The 14030-nt window shown below is 48.9% G+C and overlaps 4 protein-coding genes across 4 annotated transcripts; 1 reads left to right on the top strand and 3 right to left on the bottom strand.

Moving 5' to 3' along the window:
• Positions 1-3926: 3926 nt before the first annotated feature.
• On the bottom strand, positions 3927-4431 carry P170DRAFT_254301 (uncharacterized protein). Its single transcript, XM_024843040.1, has one exon. It carries the CDS (start codon positions 4252-4254, stop codon positions 3997-3999), a length of 258 nt encoding a protein of 85 aa, XP_024701185.1. The 5' UTR covers positions 4255-4431; the 3' UTR covers positions 3927-3996.
• Positions 4432-6018: 1587 nt separating this feature from the next.
• On the bottom strand, positions 6019-6837 carry P170DRAFT_254420 (uncharacterized protein). Its single transcript, XM_024843042.1, has 2 exons — positions 6187-6837; positions 6019-6131 (listed from the first exon to the last, which is right to left on the bottom strand). Exon 1 carries the CDS (start codon positions 6639-6641, stop codon positions 6192-6194), a length of 450 nt encoding a protein of 149 aa, XP_024701186.1. The 5' UTR covers positions 6642-6837; the 3' UTR covers positions 6019-6131; positions 6187-6191.
• A 2273-nt stretch (positions 6838-9110) lies between these two features.
• P170DRAFT_331408 (DHHC family palmitoyltransferase) lies at positions 9111-10678 on the top strand (the record flags this gene model as incomplete). Its single annotated transcript, XM_024843366.1, has 5 exons — positions 9111-9219; positions 9289-9790; positions 9841-9964; positions 10024-10064; positions 10135-10678. Coding segments are annotated over 5 exons (1320 nt in total), but the record flags the coding sequence as incomplete, so codon positions are not given.
• An 813-nt stretch (positions 10679-11491) lies between these two features.
• On the bottom strand, positions 11492-11847 carry P170DRAFT_254453 (uncharacterized protein). Its single transcript, XM_024843043.1, has one exon. It carries the CDS (start codon positions 11756-11758, stop codon positions 11555-11557), a length of 204 nt encoding a protein of 67 aa, XP_024701188.1. The 5' UTR covers positions 11759-11847; the 3' UTR covers positions 11492-11554.
• Positions 11848-14030: the final 2183 nt, after the last annotated feature.

The raw sequence follows: 14030 nt of genomic DNA on the forward strand, positions 1-14030 counted from the left end.
CATAAACTGTGCCGGACATATCAGGCTGCACGGTCGTCTTTTGGGGACTGGCCATGGCAGTAACATCTTTTCACTCTTCTTTTTCTCTCACACTACCTCTTTTTTGATACCCGCATTTCGCTTGTTCTCTGCTTGGTCAGGGAGCTCCATTATCTCTTTCTTTTGAAGTCTTTTATTCCACATTAGGAAGCTTCTTTCTAATACTTACGGGATCTCATGATCTTCTTTTGGCCTGACCCACTGGGTATTGCCATTCTACTTGGTGCATCTATCGCTACTTGGCTTAAAAAAAGAACCGACAACAAAAACGCATGACGTTGGCAGGAGACAGCGTTTTGATCCCGTTTCCTCATTCCTCCCATTTCCCTTCGGAGGTGGGCGTAATCGGAATATCCCAGACTTCGGCAACATTGAATGATCTTGAGAAAATCAGGACAGGGTTCAACGTTCACTCAGTTCCATCCAGGGTATATTTGCCAGGGAGGACATGGGCTGTGAATTGATTTGCCGGAGCCAAGAAAAAGAAGAAAGAACAAGAAAGAAAGAACAAGTGGATCCAATACAACTGTACAGCCGGGCGTTTGATTTCTTAGGAGTACATAGCCATAGCAATTATTCTCAACATGCTTTTAATCATTCCAACAAATCTTCCCATTTCCTTTAATCTTCACTTCCCATACCTCTGCATCCAACCAACGCCAACCAACCCCGCTAAACGGTTAGCGGCTAACGCACGGGGCGGGGAGGGGGGCGCCTAGCGCCTACGAAGGGAGGGGAGGGGAGGGCGTGCGGGTGAAGGTGAAGGGTGAAAGCAAGGCACCAAGGCGCAGACGGGCGGTTAGCGGGGGTTCTCCCATTCGCCCAACGCCCGGGGCGCGGAAGTGGGGGGAGGGAACTTCTTACCTACCTAGAGGTGGGCACCTGGGCTGTAGAGAGAGAGGGCGGAGGAAGGGTAAATTGCGGATGGGGGACTTTTTCCAGGCCGAGTACGCCCGCCGATGCCGCCAAGATGAGTGACTCAGGCTCAAAGGCACTTACCTACCTAGCTAACTGGGTACTACTAACCTAAGGCAGGCAGGGAGAGGTAGGTAGGTAGGTAGATAGGTAGGGGGAGGTCGGCACAGCCCGGTAACCCAACCAAACCAACCAACCAACCACGCTAGCAGCCAAATCACGGGATAGATAGCTGCGTCTGCATCCCATCCAAGAGCCAAAAAGCGCCTTCTCTTTGTCTCTCTGGCCGTGGTTGAATGGCTCCGATTGACTGGGGAAGTGAAGCGAATGACGGGCAAGCTAAAGAGGCAGTGCAGCAGCTATCGGCCTGCATGCTAAGGTATCTAGGCTGTCTTTGTTTTGAGTCATCGAAATCGAAGAGTTGGGTTGATGAGTGGCTGGTAGTTGTCCGAGGTAGTGGTATTGAGTTCGAGATGTTATTTGTCCGTCAGCATGTTGGGATCTCCTGCGTAGGTGTAGTACGTAGGTAGGTAGGTAGGTCTGCGTATGTGGATGCGTGCGTTTACCTTTATCGGGGACGTTGATTTCGTCATTGACTTGGTTAGTTCGTGAGTGAGTTAGTTACCTGCCCGGGTTGAGTCACTCAGATCGCATGACCGTCTGACTCAGGCATCGGCGTTACAGGCTGTGTGTAGTTCAGCAAGTCAAAGTTCACGGTGTACGTTGACATCGGGATCGATCATAGCGGAATTGAATAGGCGACTAGATAAGTTAAGCCCTGCGGAGTTAGGAAGTAGTAGACATCAGATCGAAGTTGTACCTGAGTCGGCCCGGGGTGCGCACCGTACTACCCACCCAGGTTTAGTCGTAGGAAGCAAGGAAGTAGACAAGAATAGATACATGCGATTGGACCGAGCCGTGCGCGATATGCGATGGCACAATTCCACCAATCAGCCCATGCGAAACAAGAAAAAGAAAAGAGAGAAAGTCGCTTGCACCGATCAGGAAGGTTGTTAACCTCAGGCGCCCCTGTACAGTCAGCAAGGGGAGGAACGGACTTCGGAGTCGACTGTCGACCGTCGACGCCAAAAAATGAAACGGGCCAAATAAACTACACTGCCGATCGATCAGCACATCCAGAACGGAAGGATGGTGGAAGAGGTGGGGGAGAAAGAAAAGGAGAGGGAATGAAACATGATCAGCAGCTGAATTGTGGGGAGTGTCTAGTTTAGTCTACAGACACAGGACCAGTCTAGTGACATCTAGCGTCGCATTGTCGCGTCGCGAAATGTACGGAGGACGGAGTAGACAGATGGCAGGATAAGAGTTCGGATAGGTCGTCTCAGCGTCGAGCTGAAACAGCCGGGGAAAATACCGGCGATCACGGACAGCGCGGGACGAACGGGATGGATTCAAACGATCAACACTAAACAACCATAAAACTCCATTGACAGCTGAAAGGCGAGGGGGGCCTTACGGCCTCAAGCCCCTAGACTACGGCAGAATGGGAAGTAACTGCAGTCCGAAAGAAAAAAGAAAATGAGAAAAAAGGAAAAAGGAAAAAGGAAAAAATCTAGGGCTGAGTGATCTTTTTTTTTTCTTTGTCTAAACTCCGAACCATTATCATTATTCTTTCCCATTTGTTGTACTCCGGACGGAGTACAAACGTTGATATATTTAGATTTAAATTGGGTTTGGACCGTTTGCGCCGGTTCGGTCGGGTATCTGTGCGACGTTGCCCTACTCCGTCCGGTCTGTCAAGTACTCTCCGAAGCATACATTGGACAGTATCACGTCCCTTTTTTAATGTCTGATTGTTACACCCATGGCTGTGGCACGTCATGCAGGAGAGAATCATGAATACACGCATCCCGTCACCCATCAGCGAAAATGCCCCCAAAAAGGGGGTCTAGAAGGAAAAAAGAACAAGCCACAATGTGAGACTCGGCACGTGGCATGGGCCAGGACCATTCGGCTCCTTCGCAATTAACGATATTATCTCCCGCCTCGCCAGTCTGACCATGCATGCATTCCGACCGCGTGGCCTCGGGGATAGGTACTATCGAGTCTCAGCAAGCTTTGGCTTCACGTTTCAGGGGCTGGGAATGATATTAAAAAAAAAAAAAATTCTACCGCCTGCATAGGAGGTCAGACACACCCACCCTTCCGCCCCCTTGCGTCCGGCTGTCTGCCTGTCTGATCTAGCACGGCGTCAGAAACATGACGCTCGGGATTCTTCAGAGTGATGACCCCAAGGACGGCGACGGTAATATCACGGGTGATTAGGGAGAAGGATCAGTAAAGCGGGTTTCAGGCTATGCAGATGACATCATATCGCTCGTCACAGCCTGCCTGACACTGGGAACTCCAGGCTGTTAAGCAGGAATCGTAACTCCGCACAAGTCCGTCCGATTGTCCATGTCCGTCTCTCCATGTCCGCTCGACTACCCGTGAATTAAGGGATTTGTCCAGGGGTCCCTAGCCTCCCCGAATCACCAAACCATGTGTTCGGGTCGAGGGCCCGAACATCTAGTGCCTGTACGCAGTATGTACCTCCATGAGACGTACTCTGTAAATGGAAGGGGAACATTGTCGGGTGAACGAAACAGCGCTTATTCGCTCAGCTGGGTCTTGAGTGTCCTGTGTAAGGATTTAATCTATGCAGGAGAGTCGTTGTCGTTGATCCGGTCTGCCAATTAATTAGTTAATTAATTTTTTTACTCGATAGTTGATCATGGCACGGGTCAAGTGATCAAGGGAGAATAACGCCTTGCGAAAGACCATCTCCATCGCAATATGGGCCGGCTCCATTCTGGAAATTGAAGAAGAAGGAAGAGTAGGGTCCGTTCGGGGCGAGCCAGCGACTATGGAGAATGGAGGTAAACGATGCGCCGGTGGGCCGTCAGCTCAGCCGTTGCCCGTTGGAGAGTCCGACAAGTGGGTCGCGGTCTGGATGGTGTCTGTCCATTCAGACTGCATTCCATTCAATCCAATTCATCCATCGCATCGACCATCATTGTTTAAATATAGCCAGCTGGAAAGTCAAAAAAAGAAGGTCGGACGGCGTTCTGCACGGTTGGTGACACGGGCGCCCGTTATTGGCGATTCCCCTCCATGTGGCTGTTGGCGACCAGGATTTGGCGAGGAACCATGGGAATTTGGGTGACGGGGACGGGGTGGTTCTACCAGGGTACTCCGATAGACTAGCGACTGGCTACTACGAAGAGGGAAGGAGAGAAAAGACGAATGGCCTGATACGGACGCTTTCTGCCCCCAAATAACAAAGTCTAGTGTTTCCATCTCCAGCTGATGACGGCTTAGTCAAGGGCGGTGCTATCGTCCCGGGGGGGCTATAATGCCGCTATGCCCGATCGCGTAATTATTGCGTCGCAAGGAACTCCTCTCCTTTCGAGTCCGACGGAGTACGCAGTAGTAGACCGACTGAGCTCCATGGAAGGTCGCTCGTAATTCCAGAACATTGTCCTACCCCTCGCGAGTCGCAGTCGCAAAAAATAACTAAACCGATCACGACCTGCCCTCCCAAACACAGCCTCCCCTGCATATCATGCCGACCGATCGTATTCATTCCAGATCCGGTCTGTCATTTCCGGCTGGCAGGGGACGGAGAAGCCGGTGATTAGGGAAAAAAAAAGAAAAGAAAAAGAAAAAAACATCTATAGAGGATACCAGGGGAGGGAAGGAACCGGGCCCCGCGATGCATCCGGAAGTTTAAAAAAAAAGAGAGAGGATGTTGTCAGAAAGCATAGAAGCAACCGACCGCTCTTTGCCCCGGTCACAGTATGCAATCAACCCTAAGTTGCCGGGGAAAATAGCGGTGATGAGAGAAACCGCGACCAGACAGAGAGCCTAAGAGTGGCTTGCATGATCTGCATAAGTCTGACACGCCCGGGACTCGAGTTGCGATTCGAGCATGGCAGGACCAAGACTTTGCGGCTCGCGGCACCGTGCAATCTAACAGGCCGATTCGAGTCTCCAAGTCTCGAGGAAGGATGGGGCAGGGCAACTCCGTTTCGGTCAATTGTTCATCTCGTTGGTGATCGACGCACGTGTTGTAATCTGCTAGGCCGGGGCTAGTCGATGGGCGCGTAATTATCCTACTGGCCAGTCGACCCTCGGATGCGATACTCCTGGTCCTACTCCTGGCCCTGGTCATCTGTGATTTATTATTATCTCTATTATTATTATTTTTTATTTTTTATTTCTTTGGGTCGGCGTGGGATGACCGGGTAACTCACTACGTGCCAGATCTGATGCAATCAATCCCTGCGAGAGTGACGATGATCGGAATAATCCTCCTAGCACGAAGCCATTATTAATGCTGTACACCCATTATTAATATACGGAAAGGAGCTTCTGGATGCCTCTGGATACACAGATGTTGGCTATCGTTAGTTTAATCAGCAGCTATTATTCATTATTGGTAATGGAGGAGGATATTTCAAAGCCATGATCCGTGAGAGCCCGATGCAGTCTAGCGCGTGAACCATGTGGCCTGCAGTGGGTCGGCCCCGGTATCGTGTCCAATACCGCTCGTGACGGCCCAGGCAGCAAGGCTGCACCTACAAGCTCTCGATCTATGGGACTTGCTCGAGCTGAGGTCCCAGTCAAGTCGAATAGATGGGAGGGAAGAGACGAAAAATGGGGATGATAAAATCAAACACTTGTTAAACTCATAGCTATAGTAGTAGAACAACCACAACGCAAAGACAGAAAAACAAACTAGTAGCACAGCAAAAATGCCCGGCCCCACGACCCATAATCTAAACTCCAAGGCACTCTGCGCGGCTGCAAGACTAAGCAGGAAACCAGCTCGACTGATGGTCCTGCAGCTGCCCCATCTAAACCACAAGAAGGAAAAACAGAACAAGCACAGCAACCCAATGATCCTCAATGTCTATAGTGTTCCCTCGCCATGCAAAAACTGAACCAGAGAAAAGAAACAAAAAAAAAAAAAAAAAAAGGAAAAAAGAAAGAAAAAAAGGCGAAGCAAAGGGAAAAAAAGAAATGAAACCAAAAATAAAAATAAAACCCAGACTCCTCTTATCCGTATCCGTCCGTTACATGTATCCAGTCATGCTCATAATGTTTCCGCTGAAAAAAAGAAAGAAAAAAGTATTCAAACATCGACCCCGGAGAAAAGCACCGATTGAAGGTGACTGGAGATAAGATTAGCTTTGGCTCGTACCAAGGAACCCGTTCGAAGCTTCTCACCTCAATTATTTCACGTGCTGGCAGTTGGAGCAAACAACGTGGTTGCAAATCACACATCGGGGTTGCATGTTGTAGGTTTTTGGGCCATCCTGGCAGTTGCAGCAGATGTACAGAAAGGTGCTGCCGTGCATTCTGGCACCCTCGGTGCTGTAGCTGGCGAGGTTGGAAGTAGGGCGATCGTGAATGTCCCCGCCAAATAACGAGGGCTGTGGGATGGAAGAGCCGTGCTTGATGACCGGTGATGAGCCCTTCAATGGGCTGGACGAGAGCTCGTGGTTGTGTACTGGAGCGGGATACGGAGACATGGCGTTGCACATGTGTAGACCGTGGTGCGAGTGCATGTCTTCGGACGATGAGTTGCCAGTGCGAGGAGAGCCACAGCGCATGCAGGATTTGTGAAGCTCAACGCTGTGAGGGCCGAAGTTGCAGGATTCACAGTTCCAGTGAGAAGACATGGTTGCGGTTGAGAAAGTTTTGGAAGTGCGAGATTGATCGAGGTCCAGGTTGGCGTTTGGTGATCGAAGGCTTGAAGCAGAGGAGAGAGACAGTACTATTATATCGAACGATCAAAGATGAGAGAAGAGTGGTCTGTAGATCGAAGAGTGTCAAGATTGTAGAGATTGTGGTTGAAGTCTGGATGTCAAAGAGGTGTCGAGGCTTTTATAAAAACGAGATGAGGGCATTGTAGCAAGCACTATGATTCAGAGACAAGGCACCCTCCCAAGGGCTAAGTGTGGCTTGAGAGTAGGCAAAAAGCCCTGTGCCCCCCAATCGGGCTAAACCGTCTAATCGTAGTCATCCTTTAAGGTGATCTCTCTTCAAGAAACGGGGCGGTTTGAGAAGTAGATCATACCTCACGAGTCTGTGGCTTGGCGGGCTTATTGCCCTGGCCCTGAGGGGTCCGAAATTGGTCGTCTAGATCGTCCCTCATTCCCCATAGTAGGGGCCTCTGAATCATATTGCTGCTGCATCTTAGTAGTATCACCGCTAGAACATGCACGTATGTTGACTCAAGGCCGTTGGATGGGTCCTCGAACTGGCGGGTTTGACAAGGCTTGGACGCTCGTTTTGGGCCCAGGATGCCTTTGGTTCCCGCCATTTTGCCCTTGACGACCTACTATTGTTTTGCCTTTGCCTTTTTATTATTATTATTCTTTGTTTATTTTTAATTAAAATAACATAAAATAAATCTGGAAAGCCAAATAAAAGAAAAGAAAAAACAAAATCGAATAAAATCATTTTTAATTCCCCTTTTGTCACATCTGTCCCTTTTTTTTTTTAATTTCTTATTTTTAAAGATATTTTTTTAATGATTATATTAGTTTACGAGTCCGATTACCGTCCCTGCCTGGTAGAACGCCTGAATGATTGGAGCAGCGACTGCTCACTAGCCCTCGAACCGACTAACAGTCGATGCTTTGGTGTCTCCACCCACGTAAAATCGTTCCATTTTTCCCAGGCTTTCAGGCAACGATAGCAGCTGATACTAGGCCCCCTGATGCGTTGGAACTTTTGGTCGCGGCCGGTCAGAGCTCGAGAACCTTCTGCTTCTGACCGTTACTTTGGCGTGGATTTGGCAGCGCAGTCGTCATGTAGTTAGACGGTCTGTCGGTCTGCGAGAATACGACTAAGCAGGCAGCAACAGGGATGCCTGCGCCCTCCAGGTTCGGTCGGTCACCTGCGCATGAGGCTCTTCGATTCCGATGACTGTTCGATCGTTTAGCGGTTGATTCTTTGTTTCTGTGCTGCCGCTTATCCCGATCCCTCTTTTTCCCTAGAAAATATCCCGTGGAGACCAAAAAAAAAAAATGTCACCATAATCACTATCCATAATCAAATAAAAAAAGCCTGCCTGAGAGATCAGGTAAGCGCCGGCCTACTTGTCCCCATCACCAACAGCGCTTATGATCGATGTATTACCACCATTACTAAATCGTTTTCTCGTCCTTTCTGTCCCTCAAGGGCGACATTACGCGGACCTGACAGGACGTTAGACCGGACCCCCCTCGTGTCCTGGCCCTCCGGGGCGGGAACATTACACTCAGTAGCTTGACAGTATAAAGTTGTTTCATTCTAATTAAAGACAATATTTACCATTGGGGGCCGTCTGAGTATTCAGCTGCGTCCAACTCACTCGATCACACGATAAACCTAATTCCGTCTCGAAGTTCGCCTAAGTTGGCAGACCCATGCCGACTTGTTTTCAAGTGCGACTAGGCAAGCGCACCAAAGCTCCGCAAAGGGGAAACTCGGATGTTGAAGCTAGACCCATCATCCACGCGCTGATGTCGTGGAATCCGACAGGGAAGTGCATCCTAAGCTAGGGGAGGCAGACATGGCATTCCTGCAACTGCCAGGGAGGCATTGAGTAAAATCAATTAGGAAACCAAAATTAAAAAAATAATAAAAAACAAAAGTCCGGCGGATTCGGCACATGGCGACTAATGGGGTAATCTCCAATGGGGATGACGCCAAAAATATCTCCATCCAAGTCTCGGGATGAGGATGGTTACCTTTGAGTTTACCTTTGTCTCAGTCGAGAGGACGGAGATCCTCGAACATCCTCCGTACGGCGCCAACCGAACCAACCGAACCAACAGAGAAGAATACAATGGTCGACCGCCGTCACGTGCCCTACGTCATCCTCGGGTTTGTCCTGTTTGTCCTGTTTGTCCTGTTTGCCGGCCTGTCACGTTCCTGGTTCGACTGACTGCAACATCGTTGCCTCATCATCGTCACCTCGTTCCAGGCAGACATCATCTAGATCGGGCCTGGGCCTAATCCTATAATCCTTCGTCACGGTGGATGTACATAATTACCGGTTTCAACTAATATGGACGCGGCCGGTTCCTTCGTCAGCTGATCTTCTCCTACCTGCCCCCTCAATGCGGAGATAGGCGCAAGTCTCCTCCGACCTCCATCTCATGGCGCGCCCGGACAGGCGCGTGAATTTAGCAATCGCTAGAATTATTCCGGTGATCTTGCTGGGTGCAGTGATCTATGCCTGCTATGCTATCACCAAACCACTATGCAGTGAGTCCCTCCCCGACCTGCCCTCCTTTTCTCTCGGTTCCCTATCTAAAGCAAGCTCTTCACATCCAGTCGACTATCTCATTCATCCTCGTCCGAAATATAATCGTCGCCCTCGATCTGGCGCTGGTGTCGCCATCATCGTGATCTTTTACGTGCTTTTATTTCCGGTCGTCGCGACATACATTCGACTCCTATACAATGTCATCTGGAACCCTGGGTTACTGCCTCGGAACTCCCCACCTGCTGAAATTTCGCAAAACACCGAACGACCTCATAGCAATCGACGCGGTAGCCACGGGAGGAGGCGGAGCCATGGACAAACTCGGACGACCGAGAAATCCGAAGGGGCCGAAGCCGACGTTGAACAGGGGATGGAGTACAATGCCAGCAGTCCTGCGTTCCAGATAGACCCAGCGGGGCTGGAGAAATTTTACACCAAAGATGCTTTCATCTGCCAGCCGGATGGACGGCCCTTATATTGCTCTACGTGTTGCAGCTATAAACCAGACCGCGCGCATCATTGTCGAGAGGTAGACCGGTGTGTCCGGAAGATGGATCACTTCTGCCCATGGTGAGTCGCATCTGATCATTCAGTGACCAACTAAAACTGACAATTCAAAGGGTTGGAGGTGTCGTCTCGGAAACATCATTCAAATTCTTCATTCAATTCGTCTTTTACACTATGGTTTTTTGCCTGTTTTGTTTAATCGTTTGCGCGTACTTTGTCGCTGAATTAAAACGAGACGTGAGCTTGTTCTTCCTTGCATGCAGTTCCTGCATCTGTACTAACATGGAATTTTACAGAGCGGCTCTGTCAATCCCCACTGGGCTGTTGGTATCGGATTGTAAGTCACGCGGCATGGTTCTTGTTACCATGTACCATGTCTGGTTTACGCTGTTGCTGACTGCCTATAGGAGTGGCCTTTTTGGACTATTCACTTTTGGAATGACCTTAAGCTCCTTACAGCTGGCCATGTTTAACCTCTCGACAATCGAGAACATCAACCGCCAATCAGTCGTCTGGACCCTTGCCATCCGCGTGCCCAACCACGTCCTGGCCAAATTCAATCCGGACACGCAATGGGCTCCGACATTTCGCACTATCACCTATCCTCTTCCACCCATGCCTCCTCCTAATCTACAACCCGGCGCAGAATACCAACACTTCCCGCCGCCTGCAGAGCAGCACGTCTTCGCCATTCTTCAAACCCTACCGGGCGAAAATCCCTTCGACCTCGGCAGTCCCTTCAAAAACCTTCAACAGATAATGGGCTTCTCACTATTCGACTGGATCCTCCCTCTTAAGCACAGTCCTTGTGCAGACCACAACGACCAAGAGACCACCTTTGCATTTGGCCCTGTGGTTTCGAGACTCAAACTGGACGCGGGTCTCGAATCTTCTGTCGAGACAGAGGACGAGTCAGCAGATCGAAAATCGTCGAAAAATAAACGAAAACGACGAAAGCATAGACGTCGGGACTAATGCACTACGATTTATTTCGTTTTTGTTTACTTCAAAAAGCTCTTTGGAAATCCCTTCATTGCCATTATCACCTCACCTACTCTATCCATCACAGGCAAAAGGACTTGACTATGGGGGGATTTTCGTCCCGGTCCCCTTTCCACCATTCTTGGGTACTGTTTTGAGAAACTTAATTCTTTATTTTATTATATTTTTTTTGTTTACTATTGGGAGTTATATTTATAATATGGTTAGGTTACATCCCCTGGTTGGAAGTTAATAGACAAGTTTTCATCTTTTACGTTAATATTAGTCTAGTAAACCAATTCGATATATTAAGAGCCATAGATGCATCTTAGGATTTTTTCAACAAACTCGTAACCCATTGTTGCTGTCATTTGTATGCAGCAGGATAAAGTAATTTTTATATATATTTGCGCAGTACCGCAATAATATGTATCCTGAATATTCTCAGGGTGACAGACCACAATCTGCTCGAATAATCTATATATTTACACGGTATAACACATAAACGGACTCTCTTCTGATTATACAAGACAACTTCTATTCCAGAAACCCATCCGAACCGTCCACCAACGGAGCACATTCAACCGCTCGATTGTCCGAAACGAACGCGCATCGAAATTTATCTTGTCTAGTATTGATAAGTCACGCTCTACTCTTCTGCCTCTACTTCTCGAAGAAGAAGCTTGCTCACCAAAGCTCAATCAGCTGAAGATCAAATAGATAGACCAAAAAATAGATGTACATACATTCCAATCGTAAATCGTCTCAAAGATCAAGGTGAGAGGTACATCAAGATGAAATCATGAGAACACATAGGAATAAAAATACAAATAAGAAAGAAACGAACTAATAAAGCAGAGTATAAAAACCGGAATGAGAGCGGACAAGCCATCGCGATATCCACTCTCTTCTAGAGAACACGAGCAAAAAGTTGGAGAACAATGGTATCAAGACACAGGATGAGAAGGCAAGGAAAAGATCTATCAAACCAAAAGGCCAGTAAAAAATGGCCTTGCGAGAATGTGAAAAAAAAGGCGGAATAAACATCATGAGTTAAAATGGATACAAGGGAGCCAGGCGCAACCAGGAGAAAGAAGAATGGAGGGGAATCGAATACCCGCAGACTCGGGGCAAGGGAGGGAAGATAGATCAGAGAACCCGAGGGGTAGATAATAGGCGTGTTTTGGAGCTTGTTTCGGGTTGAACATCCACTCTCCTGTAATTATGCATGGAAGCGAGTGTGTGGATACAGCTCATCGTCTCACGGTGCGACAGTCCGGGCATTGTCTGTGACCACAGACCGTGCACTTCCCTGAGTTCAAAGCCGGATTGTTTTCATTTCTGCATGAGCAACAAAACCACCAGCCGACCATTGAGGGCCGAGCCGAGTCTTGGGGGTCCTGACGGGAGATTTGCGAGATCTGAGACATGGTGTGCGTGTCGAGACGGCGCTTTGACAGAAGACAGGAGGCGAGGTTATGTGGAGTATCAGATGCTGGAATTACCAGTACAGCCCGGTAGGTCTAGGAGTGGAGAGTTTCAATGGATAGATAGGCTTGTGTGTATCAAATTTGAATCAGATCAATCTAGTGGTAGGCACACCCGTTGATTGAATCACAATTATCTAGAGAATGAACAGCCAGATAGATGAACCGTAAGATCAAAAGTAAAATGATTCCACTTGAATCGTTTTATACTCTACTATCTTGGCAAGAGGAGAATGTTGTCCCCTATGTGCCCCGGATCAATTTCACAGTGGGCGATGAAGGGCACAGGGAATAGGGTCTGCTACCCATTTTGCCCTTACTATGGTACACTGGTGATGCAAGTTGCCCAAGCTCGTATAAGAGGGGGGAAACGGTCGATGCCGAGAAAATTCATTTTTGATGTGGCTAAGCCAGAATTGCGCGAACCAATGATGTATGTGAGCATCAAGTCAAAAAAGAGTTTTGCGGGCGAGAAGCCATGGCTTTGGGGTGACGCAGAATATTGGCCTGTCCCGCAATAAAGTATGAGCTAAGCCAGGGGTAAAGGGCTTCTTTGCATCCGTGGCAGTGACTGGTATATCCCCAGAGTTGGGAACCATATCCTCGAGGATGAATCATTGCTTGCACGTGCACTACGCATATGCAGCAAATGCCCATTGCCCGGTTTGAGCCCTAGTGGGAACCGGGCTGTGTCTTTGTCACTGACCGAATCGTTCACTAGATTCATAGATTATGACAGGGGCAATTCCAGGAATGAAGTCATTTCGGGTTAAGGGTGCAATATGGCCAGATCAAGGAGAAATTATCTCAATGAACTAACCTTTCTGTAGCTCTTGGAAGCATGTGAATAAAATGGGACTTGCGAGATACCCGCAAGAAACCGCAAGGTATCAATGCTGGGAATATCGAATTCGATTCTTCCGGCGAAGTCCGTATCATCAGCATGGTCCTGTAGTCCTTGCCGTGGAATCAGGCAGACGCTATGAAGAATTGTAATTCCCCAAACAACATTTAGGACGTTTCATGGCGATTCCCATGCTAATTCAAGATTGCTCAAGATGATACAGGAGCCGGCTCAGCAATGTGCCTTGATTGCACTAAGCGTCTCCAAGATGAGCGATAAATGAGCACCTCGGTTAGGAGACGAGGTCTTTTGCCCATGGAGAGGGGGTTGAGGTTAAAGGGAAAAAATCCCGCAACCCCTTTCTGAAGTGCAATGCATGACGGCCAGAGTCGCATGAGTGATGTAGACAAGGTGGGGTGACGAGAGACGCAAGGGGCCTTTGAGATCCAACATCGTCGATCTTTGTTTCAAGGCGACCTTTAGGGCCCGAGACTGTTTTGCCTATCATTCTGGAAGGAAAATGAAATGGGGCAATTGTTCTCCACTACCAATCAGACGCCTGGCCATGGGGCAAAGTGTGCCCGACTGCCCTCGGTGTATGTATCGGGCGAGGCAAATCACCTCCACGTTCCAGTTGGTCGGGCGGCCAGAAACCAGTTTCTGGGTTCTTTGAGGGAAGAATCACAGGGCATCCATCGCCCTTTCAACGAAGACCTTGGATGACATGTCAGGATCGTAGCTTGGTACTCCGTAGATCGACGGGGGTTGGCGGGTGTCTGCATGCGATCATGCACTTACTGCTCCTAGGGAGGACTTCTAGTCTTCTAGAAGATCCCAACCCCGCTGGTGGTGTGCGGGTTCCTTAATTTTACTCGAGCTGGATGTTGGATCCAGTCCAAGCCGCCGGGAGAATGCCGAGGGTAAGATATTCGTTCAACGGGATTGGATGATGTCATGGTCTCAGATTCCACACCCCCACCGGCATTGTTCC

This window comes from Aspergillus steynii (assembly GCF_002849105.1).
Source record: "Aspergillus steynii IBT 23096 chromosome Unknown P170scaffold_7, whole genome shotgun sequence".
Classification (NCBI taxonomy): Eukaryota; Fungi; Ascomycota; class Eurotiomycetes; order Eurotiales; family Aspergillaceae; genus Aspergillus; species Aspergillus steynii.

What these genes read in the sequence shown, in the direction of transcription:
- P170DRAFT_254301 (XM_024843040.1), bottom strand. Translation starts at nt 4,254, where the DNA reads ATGGAAACACTAGACTTTGTTATTTGGGGGCAGAAAGCGTCCGTATCA.
- P170DRAFT_254420 (XM_024843042.1), bottom strand. Translation starts at nt 6,641, where the DNA reads ATGTCTTCTCACTGGAACTGTGAATCCTGCAACTTCGGCCCTCACAGC.
- P170DRAFT_254453 (XM_024843043.1), bottom strand. Translation starts at nt 11,758, where the DNA reads ATGATGTTTATTCCGCCTTTTTTTTCACATTCTCGCAAGGCCATTTTT.